Source organism: Theropithecus gelada, chromosome 14 (genome assembly GCF_003255815.1).
Source record: "Theropithecus gelada isolate Dixy chromosome 14, Tgel_1.0, whole genome shotgun sequence".
Classification (NCBI taxonomy): domain Eukaryota; kingdom Metazoa; phylum Chordata; class Mammalia; order Primates; family Cercopithecidae; genus Theropithecus; species Theropithecus gelada.
The window spans coordinates 117,242,831-117,265,871 of NC_037682.1; the positions used below are offsets into that span (position 1 = coordinate 117,242,831).

At 39.9% G+C, this 23,041-nt stretch overlaps 1 protein-coding gene across 1 annotated transcript in view; it reads right to left on the reverse strand.

Annotated features, from left to right (window-relative positions):
* CDON (cell adhesion associated, oncogene regulated) overlaps positions 1-23,041 on the reverse strand; it is a 101,414-nt gene that overhangs the window by 36,295 nt on the left and 42,078 nt on the right. Inside the window, exons 3-11 of the mRNA XM_025358456.1 lie at positions 22,447-22,719; positions 20,786-20,932; positions 19,477-19,620; positions 18,234-18,521; positions 16,390-16,659; positions 10,866-11,219; positions 6,296-6,594; positions 4,466-4,640; positions 2,293-2,424 (exon numbers count right to left, since the gene is read on the reverse strand). Coding sequence (XP_025214241.1) covers positions 2,293-2,424; positions 4,466-4,640; positions 6,296-6,594; positions 10,866-11,219; positions 16,390-16,659; positions 18,234-18,521; positions 19,477-19,620; positions 20,786-20,932; positions 22,447-22,719 — 2,082 coding nt within the window. The remainder of the gene's footprint in view (positions 1-2,292; positions 2,425-4,465; positions 4,641-6,295; positions 6,595-10,865; positions 11,220-16,389; positions 16,660-18,233; positions 18,522-19,476; positions 19,621-20,785; positions 20,933-22,446; positions 22,720-23,041) is intronic.

Consider the following 23,041-nt stretch of genomic DNA (forward strand, 5'->3'; position numbering starts at 1 on the left):
TAAAACAGATACGGAAATCTGTTCCTCATTGGGTTGTTATGAATATTAAATAAATCATTTCTTATGGTTATCTCTTCTTGGACAACTCCAAACTCATGATTTCCAAAACTGAATCCATAATCTTCACCTAAAAACTCTTATTACTTATCTTGGTAAATGGTCTCCTGGCGCCCACGCCCAATCCATCATCTTTCTCCTTCTCATTCAGTGTGGATTCCATTCCCCTGATCTCTCATACAGGTCGTCCCCCTCCTCCATCCACACTGTCACTCGCCTTATTATTTCTGTAGCCTTTTCTTTTGCTATTCCTCCCTTCTCCTTCTCTAAAATCCTTAGGGGTTCATTATAGCTTTCAAGGAAAGATTCAACTTTGAAGTGTATCACACAAGGCACCTACCTGCCTGCCCACTATAGCATCATTCCCCACAGCAACCAGTCACACTAAATAAAATCTCTAACCTCTCAATCTCTAAACAAAATAGAACATGTCAGCCAGTTGTCTATTGCACAAGATGCCTTTGCTAGAAACTCCTTTCCTGTTTCATCTATCTGTATCGTCTTTGTCCTTTGCAGCTTAGCTTACGATGCAGAGAAGCCTCTCTTATCTACTCACCCTTGTCTACATTGAGTGACTGACTTAGATAGTTCTCTTGTGAACCCGTAACACAAAGGGTATCAAGCATAATCAATCAAAATCGTTACTAGTTTGTCTACATTATCCACATATTGTTATGGGTTTAGCTATCTGTATCATCCACTATACTGTAATTAAAAAAAAAAAAAACAGGATCTCACTCTATCACCCAGGCTGGAGTGCAGTGGAACAATCATAGCTCACTGCAGCCTCAAATTCCTGGGCTCAAGCGATCTTTCTGCCTCAGCCTTCTGAGTAGCTAGGACTACAGGTGCACCCCACCACACAAGGCTACTTTATAAGTAGAGACCAGGTCTCACTATGTTGCCCAAGCGGTTCTCAAACTCCTGGACTCAAGTGATCCTCCTGCCTCAGCCTCCCAAAGCACTAGCATTACAGGCATGAGCCACTGTGCACCACCATGCTAGGCCTACATTGTAAACTTCTTGAAGGCAAGGATTATTTTATCTTTGCTGTTCCAGCATTTCATATAGTATCTGCCAGAGGATGTGTAAAATAAATGGCAAGGTTTTTGTTTTTCAGACGTTACTTTTATTCACATGAAATTAATACTCTTATACATAATCTGCTTAAGGTAGCTGAAAGGTGCCTCAGAGACAAGTAGAAGAGATTCATGATACTGAAGATACAGAGGTGCTCCGGAGGGAGTTCAAAGTGTTACAACCTGCTTTTGTCTGAGATCAATTCATGGAAAATGGTAAAAATATGGAAGAGAAGTCTGAAAATTCTCAGAGCTTAGCAATGAAATTTTAAGTCTTCCCTAGATGTCCTGATGTTTTAGAACAATCACAAAAAGCACACCTGGCTGTAAGTGTAGAGCTCATGTAAGTGTGAAATTTAAATACTAAAAAAGTCTTTTGAAAATTATATAGCCAAGACCTTTAAAAACCATAAGATTAACTAGATATAGCAAAAAAAAAAAAAAAAAAAAGAAAGAAAAGAAAAGAAAGGGGAATGTAACATGTAATCCTTCAGTAAAACAACTTATCACAGGTACCACTATACATTTTGATGAGTCACACACATAAAAAATGAGATTTTCAGAGTTCAGAATATAAATTTCCTTCTCTTACCAGAGAAGAAACAGAAAACTCATTTTTTTGTTGTTGTTGTTGTTTTGTTTTTTTTTTTTGAGACCGGGTCTCACTCTGTCATCCAGGCTGGAGTGCAGGGGTGCGATCTCAGCTCACTGCAACACCTTCCTCCCAGGCTCAAGCGATCCTCCCACGTTGGCCTCCTGAGTAGCTGGGACTCCAGGTGTGTGCCACCACACCCGGCTAATTTTTTTGAATTTTTAGTAGAGACAGGGTCTCCCTCTATGTTGCCCAGGCTAGTCTCAAACTCCTGGTCTCAAGTGATCTGCCCACCTCAGCCTCCCACAGTGCCTAGCCACAAAACTCCTTGAGTTCTAAAAACTTAGTACCAGAACATTTTGAGTCAAAGTTAATGAGGTTAAGTACTAATCATGACACTGAGATGCCAAAGTTTAAATATAGGACATTAAAATGGCTGAAATAGAACCTAAAAGACCTGTACAGTAAGATATGAAAATAAACACCCTATTCCACCCCACCTCCCAAAATCTGAAGCAGGTCAGTTACATTTGTAAAGAAACAATAAAATATTATTCTTTTTACCTCCACTGTGCCTAGAGGAATCTGTAAGTACCACTCCAAAATTGTTGTTTGCAGCCTCTGAAACAACAGGATACTTAGGGATGCCCACGGGTGGAGAGGATGCCTGGGTGTTTTTTGATGATGCTGTTTTTTCTAGAAAGGTAAAAAACCATATACAGTAACATGAGCTTATACGCATGTGAAGTGGGGAAAAAAAGTACTGTGAAACTTACCTGGTATGTGGTTATAAATCTATGAACTGATCTGCCACAGCATCTACATGTAAGACCTGCTTCATAAATACTTAGCTGATCTGAGGAACTGACCAAAAATTACTTTGTCTTTTTCCAGTATCTTTAAAGTAAAGCTAAAATATGCCTTTCTTCATTCTAACTTTACGTATCCAAAAAACATAGGTGAAAAAGCCAAATGACTAGGGGTTCAAATTATTCGTCCATTTTTCTTTTTACTGTATATATTTCTTAATTCTAAGCCATAAAACTCACCATTAAAGAGCTTCTGCTAAGTTTTCTAAGGACAAATGTCACATCGCTTTAATATTTCAAGAGGCAAAAAGTGAAACTGCGTGATTTGTTAAAAACTGAAACGTAAGATTACTCAGTATTTATAAGTCAGACTCTATGAACACCTAATGACTGATGATGAAAATTAACTCAAGATACATTTAACATAGAAAGTACCTGTTATTTTTCTGGCCAGACTTAGTAATTATTTGAAAGGGTCTTTTTCAAAAGCCACTGGCTGGTTTCTTCTCAATCTTCACACCTCCTTTTCGTTACAGTGCCATACTAAAATACTCTTCCACCCAGTTCCCTTCTCTACCCACTGACGTCTCTTTGTTCATTTACAGCCAAGCCATGACGGCATCTTTTTTTTATCAAGGATTCCCTCACAAGCTGCCCCGCAGAAAAAAATATCCTTCCTTTGTGCTTCCCCAGCACTGTCCTTGGAAATCTCCTGTGGTGCCTGGCATATGCTGGTGTCTTTGCCTGCACTCCTGCCCGCCCCCACTCTATCCAGACTCCAGTCAGTTCCAATGCTCCAGCTCTTCCCAGTTCACTCAGAGGTAAAGACAAAGTCCTCCCAAGGTGGATGGTGTGCTGTGTGATGTGGACACCCCGTTGTTCCCTACAGCCTCCTCACCCACGTTGCTCCCATCACAGTGGCCCCCTCGTGCTCCTAGTGAACACCACGCACACCCCACCCTGGGCCCTGGCGCTTGCTATCTCTGCTGGGAATGTTCTTTCTCTAGAGGGACATGTGGTTTTCTACTTCCCCTCCTTCACGTCTCTGCTCTGATGTCAACTGCTCGTTGAGGACTTCTCTGGCCGTCTGCTTAAACTGTTACCTCCTACCCCATATACTTCCTATATCCACCCCAACTTGTATCTCTGTTAACACCTTCTAATGTACTTATAACTAACGTATACGTCTCTCTCAGCTAGAATGTAAGCTCTTTGAGGCCACAAGTTTTGCCTATTTTGCTTCTTGCCTGACACATAAAAGGCATTCAATAAATATTAGCTGAACTGAATACTGTCTTGTAGTTGGTATTAAGTGACACATCTTAGCTTTCTTATCGAAGTACAAGCTCTGTCGGGATGGATCTCATCTTGACCATCTTCATTTTCCCTATATCATCTATCCTCACTGCCTTATATAACATAAGCTTTCAAAAACATCTGTGGAATATTCGATGGAACAGGACAATACAAGCACCTAAATGTGACCCCAAAATGGAAGGGGGAGGGTATAATAAGGTCGTTTAGTGTATTTATATATAGGAATTTCTACTATCCAAAAGAATTCTGGTTGGGCGCGGTGGCTCACGCCTGTAATCCCAGCACTTTGGGAGGCTGAGGCAGGCGGATCACGAAGTCAGGAGATCAAGATCATCCTGGCTAACACTGTGAAACTCCGTCTCTACTAAAAATACAAAAAATTAGCCAGGCCTGGTGGTGGGTGCCTGTAATCCCAGCTACTCGGGAGGCTGAGGCAGGAGAATTGCTTGAACCAGGGAGGCGGAGGTTGCAGTGAACCGAGATCGCGCTATTGCACTCCAGCCTGGGCGACAGAGCAAGACTCCATCCCCCCCCAAAAAAAGAAAGAATTCTTACTGGTAAATTGACATCAGGGCAGCCAGCTCGTTCCTCCAAAGGAAGCCCTCACTCACCTTTGCTGGTTCGGAAGGTAAGCATGGCAGGTTGGCCTTCACCTGCTGCGCTTCTTGCTACCATCAAGACTTCATAAAGACTAGATGGCTCCAGCTCAGCTAAATGGAGCTCGTTTTCACTTCCTGGGACTCGAACCGTGTGCCAGCTTCCCACCATGCCAACCCCATCGTCCAGCTGCCCAAGAGAAAACACACCAGAAAAGCAGGAGATGGAGGATAGGAAAACTTTCAGTCACATTTGATCAAAACTAGGATTCATTTAATTCTAGAAGAGTTTTAAGAAGTCAGACACCACGATAAGTAAAAAAGACACAATATTTCTTCACATTAAGAAACACAAGATCTGTTGCAAGAACGCTGCAATTCTCACTGCAGAAAGACTCCTGGCTCTGCATCTGACCACTAATGTGTGGCCTCAAGCAAGTTACTGCCCTCCCAGACTCTGCTTCCTTTACTTGTAATGGAGACATTACCTTCTTTCCTCCTGGGCTAATGAGGAATAAAATAAGTATAAAATAATAGGTATCACTGGTATTTATATAGTGTACCTAATAGATATATGGTAATGTAAGATGGATATTATATTACATGTATATTAATTATATAATTATGTATTATATATTTCCAGCATTCTTGCTTCATGTCTTGACACTGTTCAATATGTGTTAGAGGAAATAAAAAGATCTAATCAGTTGTTTCTTGATAAATGGAACCAAGAAACACTATTGCATGGAGGTTTTAGGGTAGATGAGATTATTAGCAAACTTCCTCATCTAGAATCATTCGTTAGGTTAGAAACAGTATGTAAACCTTAAAATATCATCATGTTAAAATATGATCATGTTATTTTTCCTAGTCATTAAAAACATTACCATTCAACAATGTATACTAAAATTTCTTGAACAAAGAAAAAGATTTTAAATATGAATGCATCCCTCCCATTTCATTCATTTACTGGGCTCATTAAACAGAGGAACTTTTCCATTCTGCTCCAATACAAGCCCATGGGGAAAACAGTATTTGAAGAGTTAACTGAGAGAGGCCCAAGGTTTACCCCAAAAAATGATCAAACAATGTATGATTTTAATACATTTGAAAAGGCAACTTGAAGCTGGGCACAGTGGCTCATGCCTGTAATCCCAGCACTTTGGGAGGATGAGGTGGTGGATCACTTGAGGTCAGGAGTTCAAGACCAGTCTGGCTAACATGGCAAAACCCCATCTCTACTAAAAACACAAAAAAATTAGCCAGGTGTGGTAGTGCATGCCTGCAATCCCAGCTACTTAGGAGGCTGAGGCACGAGAATTGCTGGAACCCAGGAGGTGGCATTTGCAGTGAGACGAGATCGCACCACTGCACTCTAGCCTGAGTAACAGAGCAAAACCCTGTCTCAAAACAAACTAACAAACCAACTTGAAATACAAACAATTGACGTAAATTATTCCACAGACTCTGTTCAAACAGTTGTTTTTAATAAAAAACTGCTTTATTTGCTAAATAAATAGTATTCTACTACCTTAGAGAGGGAAGGAGTTTGTATTTTTAAAGTGGTTATAGAGCTTTATATTGAAGGGTTAAAACGTTTGATTAAACATGTAAAGACATCATTGGGTTCCTAGAATTCCAATTTGGGGGGAAATTATACTTCATTCTCAGTGCTTTCCTAGGATTGGTAAATCCAGCATGACTGGGATCTCTCTGACAAACTCATCAGTCTGGACACTCTTGTTCTGTTTCCTGCCATTCCACAAATGGAAAAGACAACAGTGTATGTCATACAAAGAATGTTCAGGTGTGAGCAGAGAAAGATGATAAACGACAAGATATTACCTTTCGATACTTCACAAAGTAAGCATTGATGGGCAGCCCACCATCCTTGCCTGCCCTCCATAGCAGGTTGTACGTGTCTGGCGTGTGGGTCTGTGGGGGGCTCAGTATGATGGGGGCGTCAGGAACCGAGACACCGCTGGCATTTTTCTCTGGCGCTGATTCCACTGCACTGGGATGGACCTTCACTGGAAATGAGCTCAGTAACCCGGTTTCTGAACCATCTCTCTTATTTCTTTCATCATTCTGAGCAGCATCAGGAAGTGTGACTATCTCTGCTTTTGTATTTGTTTCAAAAGGAACTACAGGGAGAAAGAGAGAAGAGAGCGTGAAGAAACCCTCATTTCAGTGTCTTTTACCCAATCTGTGACGTGACTGCCCTCACTTACACTGTTAGCACAATTTGAGCCCTGGAAGTTAAAACAGGTAACACTGCCATTTATAATTCATGGAAACATTTAACCTCTAGTCGCAATCTTTTCTCATAGTGGAGCAAACGAATTGCTTGAAAAACCAATTATATGATGCAATAGTGTAGCAGTTAAATGTTTTCATTTGTTCCTTGTTCTCTAAGAGTATTCTCCTTAGTAATAATAATTTGCTAGTTTAACCTCAGAAGATTGCAAGTTGGCTGGGCATGGTGGCTCACACCTGTAATCCCAGCACTTTGGGAGGCTGAGGCGGGTGGATCGCTTGAGCCCAGGAGTTCGAGACCAGCCTGGGCAACATGGTGAAACCCCATCTCTACAAAAAACACCAAAATTACCCAGGTATGGTGGCAGACACCTGTAGTCCCAGCTGCTTTACTTGGGAGGCTGAGTGGGAGGATCACCTGAGCTTGGGGAGGTTGAGGCTGCAGTGAGCCATGATCGTGCCACTGCACCCCAGCCTGGGCAACAGGCCAACTAACTTCTACCCGAGGGGATCCTGCAACTACACCTGTCTCAAAAAAAAATTAACAAAAGATAAAACAAGCAGGCAGCCTTAACACTTACTACTAACAGCATACAGAATATACAGAGGAAGATAAAAATAATTTATTTGCACTGAAAAAATACATAGGTTGCATATAGTCAAAGATAATTACTGAGCACATATTATGTGCCAAGCATTGTATGAGCTATCTTATAAACATAATCTCATTTAATTCTCAAAACATTCTTAGGTAGATGGTAATACTCCCATGTTACAGGTGAAGAAATTAAGGTTCAGAGAGACTAAGTGACAGCGGCCAGGAAGAATGTTAATGGTGCTGCTGTGAAAAAAAAATAAGAAGGAACAATTTATGACAACAAATATACTGCCAGTACAATAAAACCGAAGGAGTGACAGCTTGGTTTCCCTGAATTGCTATTAATACTGGCAACAGAAAATTCTATTTTTCACTCCTTTTGTGGAGGAAAAGTGCAGAGGAAACAACGTACTACTTTTATTTCCAAAATGAAGTCAGATTCCTGGTAAAAGGTGGGTGTGTTTTTGGGAGAAGGGCTGCACTGTAGTAGAGAACCAACAGAAATAGGACTAACAGTGTAAGGTTAGTTCTCTGTTAGTGTAAAAGAGAGAAAGGGTGTCCCAGAAGATGCTTCAGAGAAAACAAGAAGCTAGTGAGGAAATAATGTAGAAGAAAGCTAATTAAGTTCACTGAGACAACTTCAAAATATTGCTCCTGGAACAGCAGTGTTTATCTAGTGAGTCAGACTGCAGACTGATGTTCAGGGTGTGATCTGGTGCCTGCTAATGCAGAGACAGACTCAGCAAGTGGAGGTAATTAACTGTGGCTTGAGGTAGTGGAGAAGGATCTTTTTATCATTAGAGGTTTAGTGGATCCTCCGGGCAGTTTTCCACTGGGAAGTGGGATCTGGCTGTAAAAGAGTTTAAATGCCACATGCCTCAGTTTATACAGAAGCATGAGAAAACCGTTATGCTGCAGCTTCTCCACTGTCTTGAGTATCAAAATTCCATTTCTGTAAGATTTAAGATGCAATGAGACCTCTCCAGAACTTTTATTAAAAGGGGGATTCAATTAACTTTCTTCTTCTGTTTCAATGATATAATCTGGGCACTTGAGAGATACACTCAATACAACTGAAAAGACCTTACCAGTACTTCCCCAGTGTTTTTGCATGTATTATCTCAACTTATCTTCAGAACTCTATGAAATGGGTAGAACAGGCATCTAGCATCTTTTAAGGTGGAATGTTTTTTGAATTGGAAAAGAGATTGATGCAACTATGGCAACGTAAATAAATTTAATGACTCTAAATCGGGAGGGAGTACAACCATATCTGTCAAAGATGCTCCCACTGTGACCACTGCTGCCAGCAACTCACACCCAAACTATTTAGGAAACCCACGCCAACTCCCATTATAGTTTTAAGGAGTACCACACACTCTACAAATATTTGTACATCCAGGACCTCAAAAACCCAAGGTCTCTGGAAAGAACAAAGGCTGGGGAGGAAGTTGTCTCTTTCTCTAACCTAGCTTACTCTCCCCTTTACAGTACAGTAGACAAAGTAAATGACTTGTCAGGATGCTACAATTTCATAAGGCTCAGATTCCTATGCAAAGAAGTGAGTTGTTATGTATTGTTTTGAGTTTTAATAAATTCAGTTGGATCTTAATAATTATACTAGAAAATTTAAAAAAGACAATGTAGGACCTCTTTGGTAGAATATAGCTGATGGGGTTACCATACACAAAAGTGGTATTTATCAAGACATAAAATCCTGGAGCACACGGGAATCTTAAAGATCTTCTCAAGTTAGTTCATATAACTTCAAAGGGCTTCCGATTTCTCATATTTAAGATGAGGAAGTCAGACAAAATGTCTAGTTCCATCAGCCATAACTATGACATCTGTCTCTCTACACCCTGCATTCACATAATCCCTTCAGCTAAATTCTACCCAAGAAGCTCCTGCAACTACACCTGCCATGCAGCTAACAATTTCGAGCAGAGCCACTCTTATTTTTGCCTAGAGGAATAGAAATATAAAACACACACACATATTCATTTATAGGTGCAAATTTATGTAACACTGAACTACTTTCTTCATTTGAGGATTCTTACGGTTTCTAAAATCAGTAACTATTTCTTCCTTCCCTTAACACTGCCACAAGAGATCACTATAATTTAATAATATTAGACAGTAATAATCATAACTTTATACTTAGTATCAATGGAGGGCTTTCAATTGCCAGACACCATTCTAAGCGCTTACTATGCACTGACTCCTTGGATTCTCACATCAACCCTATGAAGTTGATCCTCACATCAACCCTACGAGCACCTTCACTATACCTGTTACACAGATGAGGAAACAGAACAGAGTTCAGTGATTTGCCCTTAGGTTACAAAGCTGCTAAGCGGCAGAGCCAGGATTCTGACACAGCCCCTGTGCTCAGCCTCCACATCTCTCCCATCTCTAACATGCACAGGAGGATAAGGGGAAGTCCCTGGTCCCCACCACTCCTCCTCCGCCTCCACCTTCATTCAGAGCAAGAGCATCCTTGTTTGCATGTGAAGGGAAATCGTATGTGCACATACAAACTCTTTTTATTTCAACCATCACTCCTCTGCCAAGGACCCCCCGTTGGCCACTGCTCTGGCTAAGGGTGCCCACACACTAGTCGTGGGAGCACACTGGGCCAGGGGAGAGGAACTGTGGGGACAACTGTGAACTCACTAAAGCAGGGGACGCTGGATCCCAGACCTGTCTAGAAGGAGGAACGTGGGCTCTGAGCTCAGCATAAGCACTGCTCCTTGACCCCGTGGGCTCTTTGACCCGTGGAACCATGGCCCCAGGCAGAAGAGAGCCACGCTAAGCCCCTTAAAGCAGAGGCCAGGCTCAGAGACCGCAGTTACCCGAGACTGAAGGCACTATTGCCTTTGATATTGGGCCTCACAGGACAAATAAGGTGACAATCTACAGCCAACTGACTAGTTGTTGGGGAACACTGCTCTAAATGCCTACGATGGAAGGTTTGAATTTGAATGAAGTCACATTTGAGTTCATTTCCATGAATATTAATAGTCTATATACCAGTACATCAAAAATCATATACAGTTTTTAAGTCATCATCACAAAAAATCAGTAAAATAGGAAGAATTAATATTATACATCCCATTAGAAAATAACTTTGGATAAGATAGAGGGAATATATACAAACAGGTATTACTTAATAGTACCACAACTCTACATTCTCAATGAAGGCCAGTCCTTTAGACCCAATACTGTAGTTATCAAGGGCATAAAAAAGGTCTGCAATATCATTTTCGGTAGCTTAGAAAACCAAAAGTATTCATCCCAGAGACAGGTTATATTCTGGGCCTGCTCCCAAATGAGAGCTTTCTATATTGCAACTACAATCTTAACACACACATCAGAAACAGAGACCAACATTCCTGTGATTCACATAAAGCGAAATACCAAGAAACACAGTTCTACATTTCACTGTCATCAGGAAAAAATATAGATTGCTGGATTCATTAAAATAACATTTCAAGTCGGTTTAACTTATATTATAAAAGGAACTTATTCAACTAAAAATAAATGATAATGGCAACTCACCAACCATGAGAGATGCTTCCGCCTGTGTGGTACCATGTTCATTTGTAGCTTCGCAGATGTATCTCCCCGCATGTTCCTGAGTCACAGCCTGAATATGGAGAGAGCTTGCACCAGCTTGGGACATGACGAAGTACACAGGCTCCAGGTTCGAGCCCTCAGGTCTTGATAACTGTGATTTTCGGGATTTAGATCTCAGGACTTGAGATGGATGGCTGGTTATCAATCCATGGCTGTCATACCAACGAATGACCGGAACCGGCATCCCACTGGCATTGCAGGACAGAGTGACAAAGCCTCCGTCCGCCACCTTTGCACTTGCTGGTGCCGTAATTATAACTGGCTTGAATCCACTGTCTATTAAAAAAGTAATTGACATACGAAAAATTAAGAACACTGTAGTATCTACGATGCAAAACAATTTCATTCTATCATGTAAATGTGGGAGTAATGATTAAAACCAAGATAGCTACCTCCTTGTTAGTTCCCTTCTCAACTTTCACCAAGTAAAACTGTCAATAAATGGTAGAGTTGTTTCATAGCTGTAGGCTCCTAAACATTTCCTACATAAATTTCCTGTCCTTCAGAAAGAAAGGAATATATACAAAGAAATCTTTTGAGAGTTTTCTGAAGGTACACTATACATATTTGACCACTGCAAATATAGAACATATGAAGTTGAAACCTCAGACCTTAACAGGAAAATGTGTAAATAAGTATAAAAGCAGATAATTTTCCTTCAAGAAAATGGTCAATTTTGTGGGGTAGGATGGGAAGGGAAGCAGAAATTTGATTATAAAAAGCTTGGGAGAAAAAAACCTGTTCTGAATAAAAGTTGATACTGATGATACCTGTATTTTTTTCCCATAGACATGAACAGCATCTTTGTTTCTAAATTAAAGTGGCACCAAGTCTTTCCTTTGGGTCTTAGTATTCTCTGGAGGCATTTTTAAGAGAGCTTACAATGGAATATTGATCAAAGTAAATGACATTTTCTCCAGTTTGTCTCTTTTTCTCTAGTCCTCCTTCCCATGACAAAACCACCCAACAGCTGATATCAGATTTCTGGATTTTTGCCAAGCTACTGAGTGTAAAATGCTATCTCCCTGCTCAGAACATGCATTTTCCTGAGGTCTAATGAGGCTGTACATCTTTTCACATGATCATTTGACATTATTAATTTTTGTACTCTGTGAAATGGCCTTTGTCAGTTTTTCTATTGGGTCATGAATCTGTTCTGTAATGATTCGGAGTTCTCTGTATATACTAGATTCTGTTCTTTCGTTCAGGTATGTATGTGACTAGTACCTCCTTCCTAATGTCCTGTTTGTCCTTTCAGCTTTTCACAGTATCTATTAGGAAGATGTTTTCATTTCAATGTGGTCATATCTTTTAAAATCAGTCTTTTAAAATGTCTTATTAAAAAGTTTTACCCACAGATCATACATTCTTCAATGTTTTCTTGAAAACTTTTTTCATCTCATCTTTCATATTGAGATCTTGAATCCACTGAGAATGTATCTTTTATACAATGTGAGTAAGACACTGAGTTTCACTTTTACCTCCATGTTGATAGTCAGTTATCCCACATCAAAATGCGAAATCGGTCTTCTCCCTGCTGATGTGCAGCGCCGGCTCAGTCAAGCCCTTACATGCAAATGTCTTTTTGAAAGTCTCTGTCTTGTTCCCAGAGTCTATCTGTTTCTGTACCAATATAATATTTTCTGAATTACTACAGATATTTTAGATGTTTAAGGCAAGTCTCCCACGTTCTTTTTCTCCTTCTTTTAGAGTACCTTTGCCATTCTTGGGCCTTGGGTTATCCATATACATTTTAGAATCAGTTTGTCAAGGTCCTTAAAATACTATGATGGGATTTTAATTAGAATTGCATGAATCCACAGAAAATTTTTAGAAAGACCAGATAACTATATAATACTGAATACAATATATAATATTGAGGAACTGGTATATCTTCTTATATAACTGGCTATGTTTTACTGCTATAATATTTTAAAAGGTGGTTTTTAAATTATACTTTCTGTTGCTGGTATACAGACAGGCAACTGATTTTTTTTTTTTTTAAGAGATGAAGAGTGCAGTGGTGTGACCTCAGCTCACTGCAACCTCCGCCTCCTGGGTTCTAGAAATTCTCCTGCCTCAGCCTCCTGAGTAGCTGGGACTACAGGCGCACGCCGCCAAGCGCAGCTGATTTTTTTTTTTTTTTGTATTTTAGTAAAGACAGGGTTTCACCGTGTTGCCCAGGCTGGTATCGAACTCCTGAGCTCAGGCAATCCACCTGCCTCAACCTCCAAAGTGCTAGGATTACAGGCATGAGCCACTGCACCCAGCCAAGGCAACTGATTTTTGTTCACTGGTCTTCATCCATCCACCTTGCTAAATGTTATTATTTATCATAACAGGTCATAATAGGACATACAACAGCCATAATAATGGCCAGTAAACTATTTGGGATAGTCTGTGTTGACAATCATATTGGTTGTAAATTAACAATGATCTGGGTTCTTTCCCTCTTTTACTTTTCATGTCTTTCTGTGCTGGTTAGGATCTCCAGTATAATGATGGCCAGAAGAGATTTTCAAAGGGAGTGCTTCTTATATTTCACCATTAAATGCAATGTTTCCTGTAAGTCCTTGTTAGACACTCTTTATTAAGAAAGTTCAACTCTATTTCTACTTTTCTAAGTGTCTAACATGAGTACTCAATTACGTCTAATGTTTTTCCATCTCTAGTGAGATAATCATATTGTTTTTCTCCTTTATTCAATAAATAGAGTGAATGGCACTCTACATTTTCAAGTGGATTCCTGGGATAACTGTTTGGAAATGACGTCTTTTCTTTTTTACACTGTCCTGGCTTGTTAATATATTATTTAGGATTTTTACACCTATGTTCATAAATGAGACTGGCCTTTGATTTTCCTTACTTGCACCATCTTACTGAGGTTCTAGAATCAAGACTGGAGAGTTTCTATCTTTTCCTCTTCTCTGGAACAGTTTGTATAATATTTGAAATGGTCTATCCTTCAAAGTTTGGTAGAACCTCCATAAAATCATCTGGCCCCTTATTTTCTTTGTGAGAAGATTTTTAACTCCTAATTCAACTTATTTCACAGGGTTAGGACTACTCAAGCTTATTTCTTTTCAGTCAGCATTGCTAAGTTACATTTTTTCCTCAGAATCTGTCCATTTCTGTCTTTATTATAAATTGTCATAAAATTTAGCTTAATCTTACTATCTTTAATTGCTGTAAGACTTGTATTTATAGCCCTCTTTTGTTCCTAATATTATTTGTACCTGCTTTCTTTTCTTTGGATCATTTTCCCCAAAGATGTGTCCATTTTCTTAGACTTTACAAAGGGCCAATTCTATCTTTATTGACCCTCTCTATTTTTTCTTTGTTTTCTATTTAATTGATTTCTGCTCTTATTTTTATGATCTTTTTTCCTTTCTTTGAATCTATTCTGTTACCCTTTTACTTCACGCAGTAGTTTTTAGTCTTACTAATTTTCTTTTACAGTCACAGAAGGCTGTAAACTTCCTTTTAAATTCTATTTGGCTGTCTCTTACAAAATTGACTGTAGCATTTTCATTATCATTCAGTTCAAAGTATTTTAAATTTCCATTATGATTTCTTTTTTGATCCAACCATTGAGAAGTATAATTTTAAATGTCCAAATACATGCCCATTTTAAAAAATTATGTTTTCACTATTAACTTCTAAATAAATTACACTAATGTCAGAACATTCAGTCCATATGATATTGATTCTCTGAAATTTAAAATATTTATAACTCATATCATAAACAATGGACTTCCCTAATAAAGAACTCTTATAAATCAAGAAGAAGGAAAGACCAACAACCTAATTTTTTCAATAAGCAAAAGACAAAGAACAGTCAATACACAGAAACGCAAATTTAAGGGGCTCAAAAACGTGAAAAGATGCCCAACTTTACCTGTAATAAAAGAAATACAGATTAAATGGTTCTTTTTTTTTTTTTTTTTTTTTTTTTGAGACGAAGTCTTGCTCTGTCGCCCGGGCTGGAGTGCAGTGGCCGGATCTCAGCTCACTGCAAGCTCCGCCTCCCGGGTTTACGCCATTCTCCTGCCTCAGCCTCCCGAGTAGCTGGGACTACAGGCGCCCGCCACCTCGCCCGGCTAGTTTTTTTGTATTTTTTAGTAGAGACGGAGTTTCACCGTGTTCGCCAGGATGGTCTCGATCTCCTGACCTCGTGATCCGCCCGTCTCGGCCTCCCAAAGTGCTGGGATTACAGGCTTGAGCCACCGCACCCGGCCTTTTTTTTTTTTTAACCTATCAGATTGGCAAAGACTTTAAAAATTGACAACACCCCATGTTGGCGAGGGTTTCAGGAAACAAGGAGAGTTAAGTGTTGCTGGTGGGAGCGAACACTGGGAATGACTATGGAGAGTGATTCAGTAATCTCTACCAAAATTACCACCACAGATGCGCTTTTATTCTGCAAGTTCATTTCTAGGAATTTCTTTTACAAATACTCACATGTGCAAAATAATCTTTGTAGAGGGGCATTCCTTATAGAACTACTTGTAATAGCAAAAGATTAAAAACAACCATCAATCAGGTACTAGTCAAATTGTTACAGCTATACAATGGACCACTAAGCAGCCATTTTTTAAAAAGGAATGAAAATACTTTTTATGTACCATGTGGGAAGATATCCCAAGATGTTAAGTAAAAAATTTATAGTAAAGCATGCTACCACTATTTAGGTAAAAAAACAAAAACAAAAACAGATATTGTTATAAAATGCACACACACTCTCTCATGTTGTGTGAAACCACCTGTATGTGTACTACATACAAGGCTGCTCAAGAAACTGACAAAACTAATTACTTCTAAAGAAAGGAACTGACTGCCTAGGGAATAAGCGTAAGAGAGAGGCCGGGCGCAGTGGCTCACATCTGTAATCTTAGCACTTTGGGAGGCCGAGGCAGGCGGATCACAAGGTCAGGAGATCGAGACCATCCTTGCTAACACGGTGAAACTCCATCTCTATTAAAAATATTTTTAAAAAAAATTAACCGGGCATAGTGGCAGGCGCCTGTAGTCCCAGCTACTCAGGAGGTTGAGGCAGGAGAATGGCGTGAACCCAGGAGGCAGAGCTTGCAGTGAGCCGAGATCGTGCCACTGAACTCCAGCCTGGGCAACAGATTGAGACTCCATCATTAAAAATAAATAAATAAATAAAAAAGATTAAGAGAGAGATTGTACCATATAGATTTTTAAAGTATGAAGAATCTGTTGAAAAGTTTTTAAAAACTTTTTTTTAATGAGCTTGATTAAATAGGATTACTTCTTCATGGAAATGCCTACCTGTCACTAGCAAGGAACATGGAAAATGAACACCGTTCTTGTATGGTGCTGGGGTTATTTTCTTTTAGTAAAAATAATTTCATTTTTGACCACAACAAAAGCCCACCTGGAAAATAAAAGTTCTTATGACTGGCATGACCTAAAAGCCTACCATTTTCAATTTCAAGTCTTCCAGTAGACTGCATAAATCCAATCCCATTATCTGCTACACACTGATACATCCCAGCATCTTCCACGGTAACCCCACTGATTTTCAGTCCGTTTCCTGCAGTTAGATGTCGTGCGGAAGGATGAATAGGCTGTGCATTGTGAAACCAGGTACAGTTGGGGGCTGGGTTCCCACGAACGTCACAGGTAAAGTGTACTGTGGCACCCAGAGACACTGTCTGATCCTGTAGTCCTTTAGAAATGGAAGCATGTTCTGAAAATAAAACACACAAATTAAACTCTGCCCTCAAAATGGACTTCTTAAATTATCAAGTCATAAAAACCTTCTTTCTACCAATAACCAGTTGAAACAAAGTTGCATTGTTTATTCACATTCTTCTGTCTGCTGTGGTAATCAAGAAAAAAATTAGAAATGTTCCACTAATAGGATAAACCATATGTTACTAATAACATATCGTCTCGTTTCATAGATTACTCCACCCACTTAACTCCCCACAACATATGGGAATACACACATATACAGAAAGAGTTTCTAATCCTGGGCTTCTCTTAGCATTTATTTCAGGTGATTAGTTTGAAATACAGTAACAATTTCCCTGGATCTCACACTAAACAGGAGCCAAAACAGAAGAAGGTTTATTCAGAGGTTAAATTATTTTTACGGTCAACTCAACTTTGAGGTTAGATGTATAATAGGCAAAAACAAAAAAATGAAACTTCCTTTAGGGATCCTTCAAGTCACTTATTACCCAGAAAAAGTAAATCATTTATCAGAATTTGTAGCATATGTCTAAATTATGCATATTAATCCAGTCCTAATCACTGAGTTCCAAAGCCCACTTGTCATACACTTACGTTAATTCCAGTGTCGCTAACCTATAGCAGGTTATGGTTATAAATATTATAAATACATGCAAAGGGTTTACAACAATTTTATTCATTATTAAACCACTTTCCACCTATTTTTTTCATGAAAATCTGTTTCAATAAAGGAAAACATTTTCTGTAGCTACACATGATAGTGAGGTAGGTAGCTGCTTAGAAAGAAAGGAATAGCTTTGAAATAAAGTATATAGAAATGTGGGTGGAAATAATTCAATTTTGTCACCCAGGCATTGATAAAGCATCCAAAAAAAGAAAATTAAATTAAATAGATTGATTTCTTTTTGAGATGACATTTTCTTTTTTGAGACAGGGTCTGGCTCTGTCACCCAGAATAGAGCACGATAGCGTGATCTCAGCTCACTGCAACCTCCGCCTCCCGGGTTCAAACCACCCTCCTACCTCAGCCTCCCAAGTAGCTGGTATTACAAGCCTGTGCTACCACACCCAGTTAAATTTTGTATTTTCGGTAGAGATGGGGTTTCGCCATGTTGCCCAAGATGGTCTTGGACTCCTGGGCTCAAGTATTCCGACCTCCTCCCAAAGTGCTGGGGTTATAGGTGTGAGTTACTGTGCCTGGCCTGACATTTTCTCAATAGTACTCTGTCTTAGTTACTACTACTGGATACTACACACGGATATCAGCTAGATTCTTCCATTCTCCTGATTTCCAGTTTTCTCCTCCATGTTATGAAGAAGAGAGAGTGATCACTATATTGCATAACTAGGTTGGGGGTGAGGTTCCCAAGAATATTCCATGCGAAATGCTCTATGCCACCCAGAAAAATGGCCTAATTCCGTTATAAAAATGAAACTTGTTCTGGCTAGGGTGTAGATATTTCTAGATATTCCCTATTTCAACGTCACAAATGGATCTTTCCTTCAGATATCAGTTAGACCAGAAAAATGGCTTCATTTGAAAAAAATTAAAAACTAACATCTTACCAAGTACATTAACCATGTAAGTCACATATTTTACATCTCCAGACTTGTTTCCCACCATGCAGGAATAGTTTCCAGAGTCCGCTGGGTCAATGCTGTCTGTGGCAAGATGAGAATACAACCTTCTCCAGCTGCTTCCTGGTGCAATGTCCTGCCCGTCCTTTAGCCAATACACTTGAGGAGCCGGGACCCCACTCACCACACACTCCAAGGTTACGGGGCTACGAGAAAGAACAGCTAATGCCTGTGAATGGGTGGGGTGAAGAATGTGAAAATCATCTGAAGAAGGACCTGGAAAAGGAAAGGAGACGAGAGATTATTAGTAAGTCTTCGTTTCTAATCTCTTGCTTAGCAAAGCTGTGGGTATCACTGTTTTCCCATGTATTCTTTATACTACAAGGTCCTATTTGGCAGTTAAATCCTTTTTAGTTGAGAATTAAAAGATTTCTGTGGTCTTTTAGGGCTACTTCTGAATTGGCGGTTTGGAAATGCAGAATTCCCAACAAGTTCAGAAGCCACGGCTTTACTATGCTCTAACTACTGGTGCTACCTCAACGCAACCGCCATAACCTAAAACTCAACAGTGATTTTCATCACATCTGAAAGAAAGAGGACAGACATATCTCTTTTTTTTTTTCAAAATTCACAGACACCAATTTAATGAACTATGAAGCTGTATCTCCTCTATTTCTTCTTGTTTGAAAAAGGGCAAAATTCTCCACATGTATTCACTCTGTCACCTTGGCCAAAATTCCCTTCTGTAAGTTACATTTTTAAAGCATGTACAGTACTCTTCTATAATGCATTAATGTACTTATTTTTTTTTTTTTTTAAACAGAGTCTCACTCTGTCATCCAGGCTGGAGTGCAGTGGTGCAATCTCAGCTCACTGCAACCTCTGCCTCCCACGTTCAGGCGATTCTACTGCCTTGGCCTCCCGAGTAGCTGAGATTACAGGCGCGTGCTGCCACACTCTGCTAATTTTTGTATTTTTAGTAGAGACGGGGATTCCGCCATGTTGGTCAGGCTGGTCTCAAACTCCTAACCTCAGGTGATGCACCTGCCTCGGCCTCCCAAAGTGCTGTGATCACAGGGGTGACCCACCATGCCCAGCCTGTATTTCCTTTTTTGGTAAGACTTTTTATGATAAACAAACAAGATTTGAAAAAAAATGAACTATCATTGCCCACATTTTTATGAGGACTCTTCCTCTTCCACCAGTTACCATTCTTCTCCCAAATACTTACGACTCACAAGGAGCTTTCGGCCAATAGGTTCAACTTTTAATTGATGTGTGACAGGATTATAAGCTGCACATTTGTATGATCCCTTGTCCTCTAAGGATACATTCAAAATCTGAAGATTTCCTGATGGAAGGATTAAGTAATTCTCTGAGGAAGGAAGGGAGTGCAGTTAGGCCTCTCCCTTTATGAAGGACACCACAGCACAACTAAAACTCACAAAGGTTGATCATTATGCTTTATTCCATCTTATTTTGTTTCATTTTATTTTATTTTATTTTAGAGATGGGGGTCTCACTCTGTCACCCAGGCTGGAGTACAGTGGCATAAGTACAGCTTGCTGTGGTCTAGAACTCCTGGACTCAAGCGGTCCTCCCACCTAAGCCTCCCGAGTAGCTGAGACTACAGGTGCAGGCCACTACACCCAGTTAATTTTTAAATTTTTTGTAGAAATGGGGTCTCACTATATTGCCCAGGCTAGTCTTGAACTCCTGGCTTCAAGTGATCTTCCTGCCTCAACTTCCCAAAGTGCTAGGATTACAGGCGTGAGCCACAAGACAGCCTGCATTACGTTTAGACGTGAGATTAGCGGCAAAGAAGCAATCAAGGAAAATTTCTTAAATGAAGGAAAGGGAAAGTCAAAGCAGAATAGAAAAAAAAGGTCAACAGAATTAGCACAGCAAATCAAACTCGGCAGAAGCACTTTAACGATAGTGAATCTCAAAGCACAAGAAACATGCTTCGACTTTGGCAAACCTCTACCTGCAGCACTGGTCACATGGTGTTTCTGCATTGTCTAGTCACTCATTTTTTTCCCACAAATACATATTAAGGGGCTACTTTCCGCCCACAATGGCCAGGCACAAGTGCTATGGCAAGGAAAAGAGCAGACAAAAACCCGGCATGCATGCAGCCCACGTTCCAGTAGGGGTATGTGGGGAGGTCAGAGAAAAAGAAATATAATCATAAACTAACAGAAATATGAATAACACAGTATCAGGTGTGATCAATTCTATGAAGAAAAGCAAAACTAAATAAAGGGGCCAGAGAGCACCAGGTATATTATTTTAGATAGGACCATAAGGGCTGTCTTCTCCAAGGAAGTGAAATCTGATGGGGGTCTGAAGGAACTGAGGGAGTGAGGCCTCAGGGGATGGGGCCGTAATTATATGTATATTGTAACCACTTGTTTTAGTCCTCTCCACTCATGCCTTCTTGCATCTACAGTTCATCTCTAGCACACAGAGCTTAGAAGCGGCTTATTTAATGAACATTTGTTCTGTGTGTGCCACCAGCTTTTCACAAAAGGTCTCACCTGTGGAATGTTTCAGCCATTTTCCCCGGATTTTATAGCGCACCTCAGCTTTGGGGTTACTCTCTGGTACCCTGCAGCCAATGAAACCAGCACTGTTTTCTTCTGCTGTAATAACATGCTTTGTGGATGAACCAAAATCACCAAGAACTGAAATAAATAAGGAAACAGATAAATAAGTAAATAAATAAATGCAAATTTGAATTCTTTTTCCCAAAGGAAGTTTAAAAATCAGAAACAACATCTGCAGCGTGGCCCTTTGTGGCCGCTGACCCCAGTCCAAAGGGCTGCATGATCTTTTCATCTCAGAAAGCAGCTGGGGCAAGCTACTCAGGAGGCTGAGGTGGGAGGATCGCTTGAGCCCAGGAGGTTGAGGCTGCACTGAGCCAAGATCGTGCCACTGCACTCCAGCCTGGGTAACAGAGTGAGACCCTGTCTCAAGAAAAAAAAAAAGAAAAAGAAAGAAAAAAAGAAAAGAAAAAAAAAAAGAAAGCAGTTGGGGCAGATGTGCATGGTTGAGGGCTAAGACCTAAGTCATGGCACCCTTTTTCATAAGTCAATGCTTCTAGGGAACCAGAATAAATATAAACTGCTCTGAAGACATCTAGAACTATAAAGCATAATTATTCCCATTTGGTCAAGACAAATCCTTTTCAATCCAGTCCCCCATCAAAACTCACTTTCCCTACAGATCCCTAATCTGTTTGTAGTTATTCACATTGCAGTAAAATGATTTCTGGAACGAACCTAGGACATCAAAAAAATAAGGAAGGATATCATTATTTAGATTATCTGAATCTACTAACTTGGTCTCAATTCCTCTCAGTCTCAGTTCACTATGGATGGAGCCTGCGGGGGAACTCTTTATGATCTCCAGGGCTCAAAGCACTCAGCAGCCTGTCACGAGGAGTTCAGCCCGCCCGTGTGTGTCTTACAGCTGTCCATGGGTCACAGCTCTACAAAAACATTTACTCTTCTCAGTTATGACAAACTCACTACTCCTGGGGAATCCAGATTTCTTCTGTAAATAGGGGTGCCCTTACAAAGACGTTTTCCATTACTGGAAGCCATCACCATTTGAAAGGCAGATGGCTCCAACTTACTAAGAAAAACCACGCATTCCGGATTTTCCGTAAGTTCAATACTCAACATTCCTTTCTTTACAGTTACTTTTTTCCTGCTTTTTAATCATGGTTTCAATTAAATGAATTAAAATCACTCAGTAATCAAGGCAAATAAAACAGGTGTGAAAGAAAGACAAAGGACTCCAGGAAATAACTAAGTGTCAGAGTAGACAACAGCTTTTGCTGTTAATGATATCATGGACTTCCAAGTACTCATAAAGAAATTGTTCAGAATTCACATTAGAAAAGGGTCCTTCCCTGGCAAAGCTGCAGAGATTATAAAGAAAAAAACAACTGTCCTAACTGTGTAACTTTAAAACAATCATTTCCATATCATTGTCACCGATGAGGACACCAGGCCAGGCTCACAGAGGTCTAAGCGCACTTCCACAAGTTCTACTCACAGCACGAGCCAAGGCTGAGATAAAAACTCCTATGTGCCTTACACCAAAGTCCATAGTCTTTCCCCTCTTCAGAAATGCAAGCACTAACAGTAATTTCCAGAAAACCCATACATAACAGGGACAAAATTAAACTCACCTGCCACAGATACTGTTGCTGGGCCACTCACAATGGCACCGATGCTATTGTTGGCAAGGCACTGGTAGTAACCCAAAAGGGAGGAGTTAAGAGAAAGAATTGTCAAAGTCCCCTGATGAATCTTAATATGTTCCATGTTTCCATCCAATTTTTTTCCATTATGCAACCATGAGATATGAGTGGTCCCAGGTTTAGCAGAACAATGTAGTACTACAGGTCCACCAAGTTTCTGGACAGCAGAGAGTGGCTCAGAAGTAAAATAAGGTGCCAAGTCTACAAGGGAATATTCCCCATATGCAAAGAAAGCGCGGGAGGTAAGAGGAGAGAGAAAGATTATATTAAACACATTTCATCTGTATCTTTAAAACTACAGGCAATCTCTTATTTTATGTTTGTTATGGTTCTTGCTGCTTGTAAAAGTTCTAGCAAAATTCTTAAGAGCCTATTTATTGGAAGTGAAAAAGAAAGTTAGCCTAGGACTTAACAATTAGGGTACAAAAGACAAGAATGCTGATGATATAAATCAGATACAATACCAATCCTATTAATAAGAAATAGCAAAGTGCAGCTGGGCCCTGGGGCCCCGCCTATAATC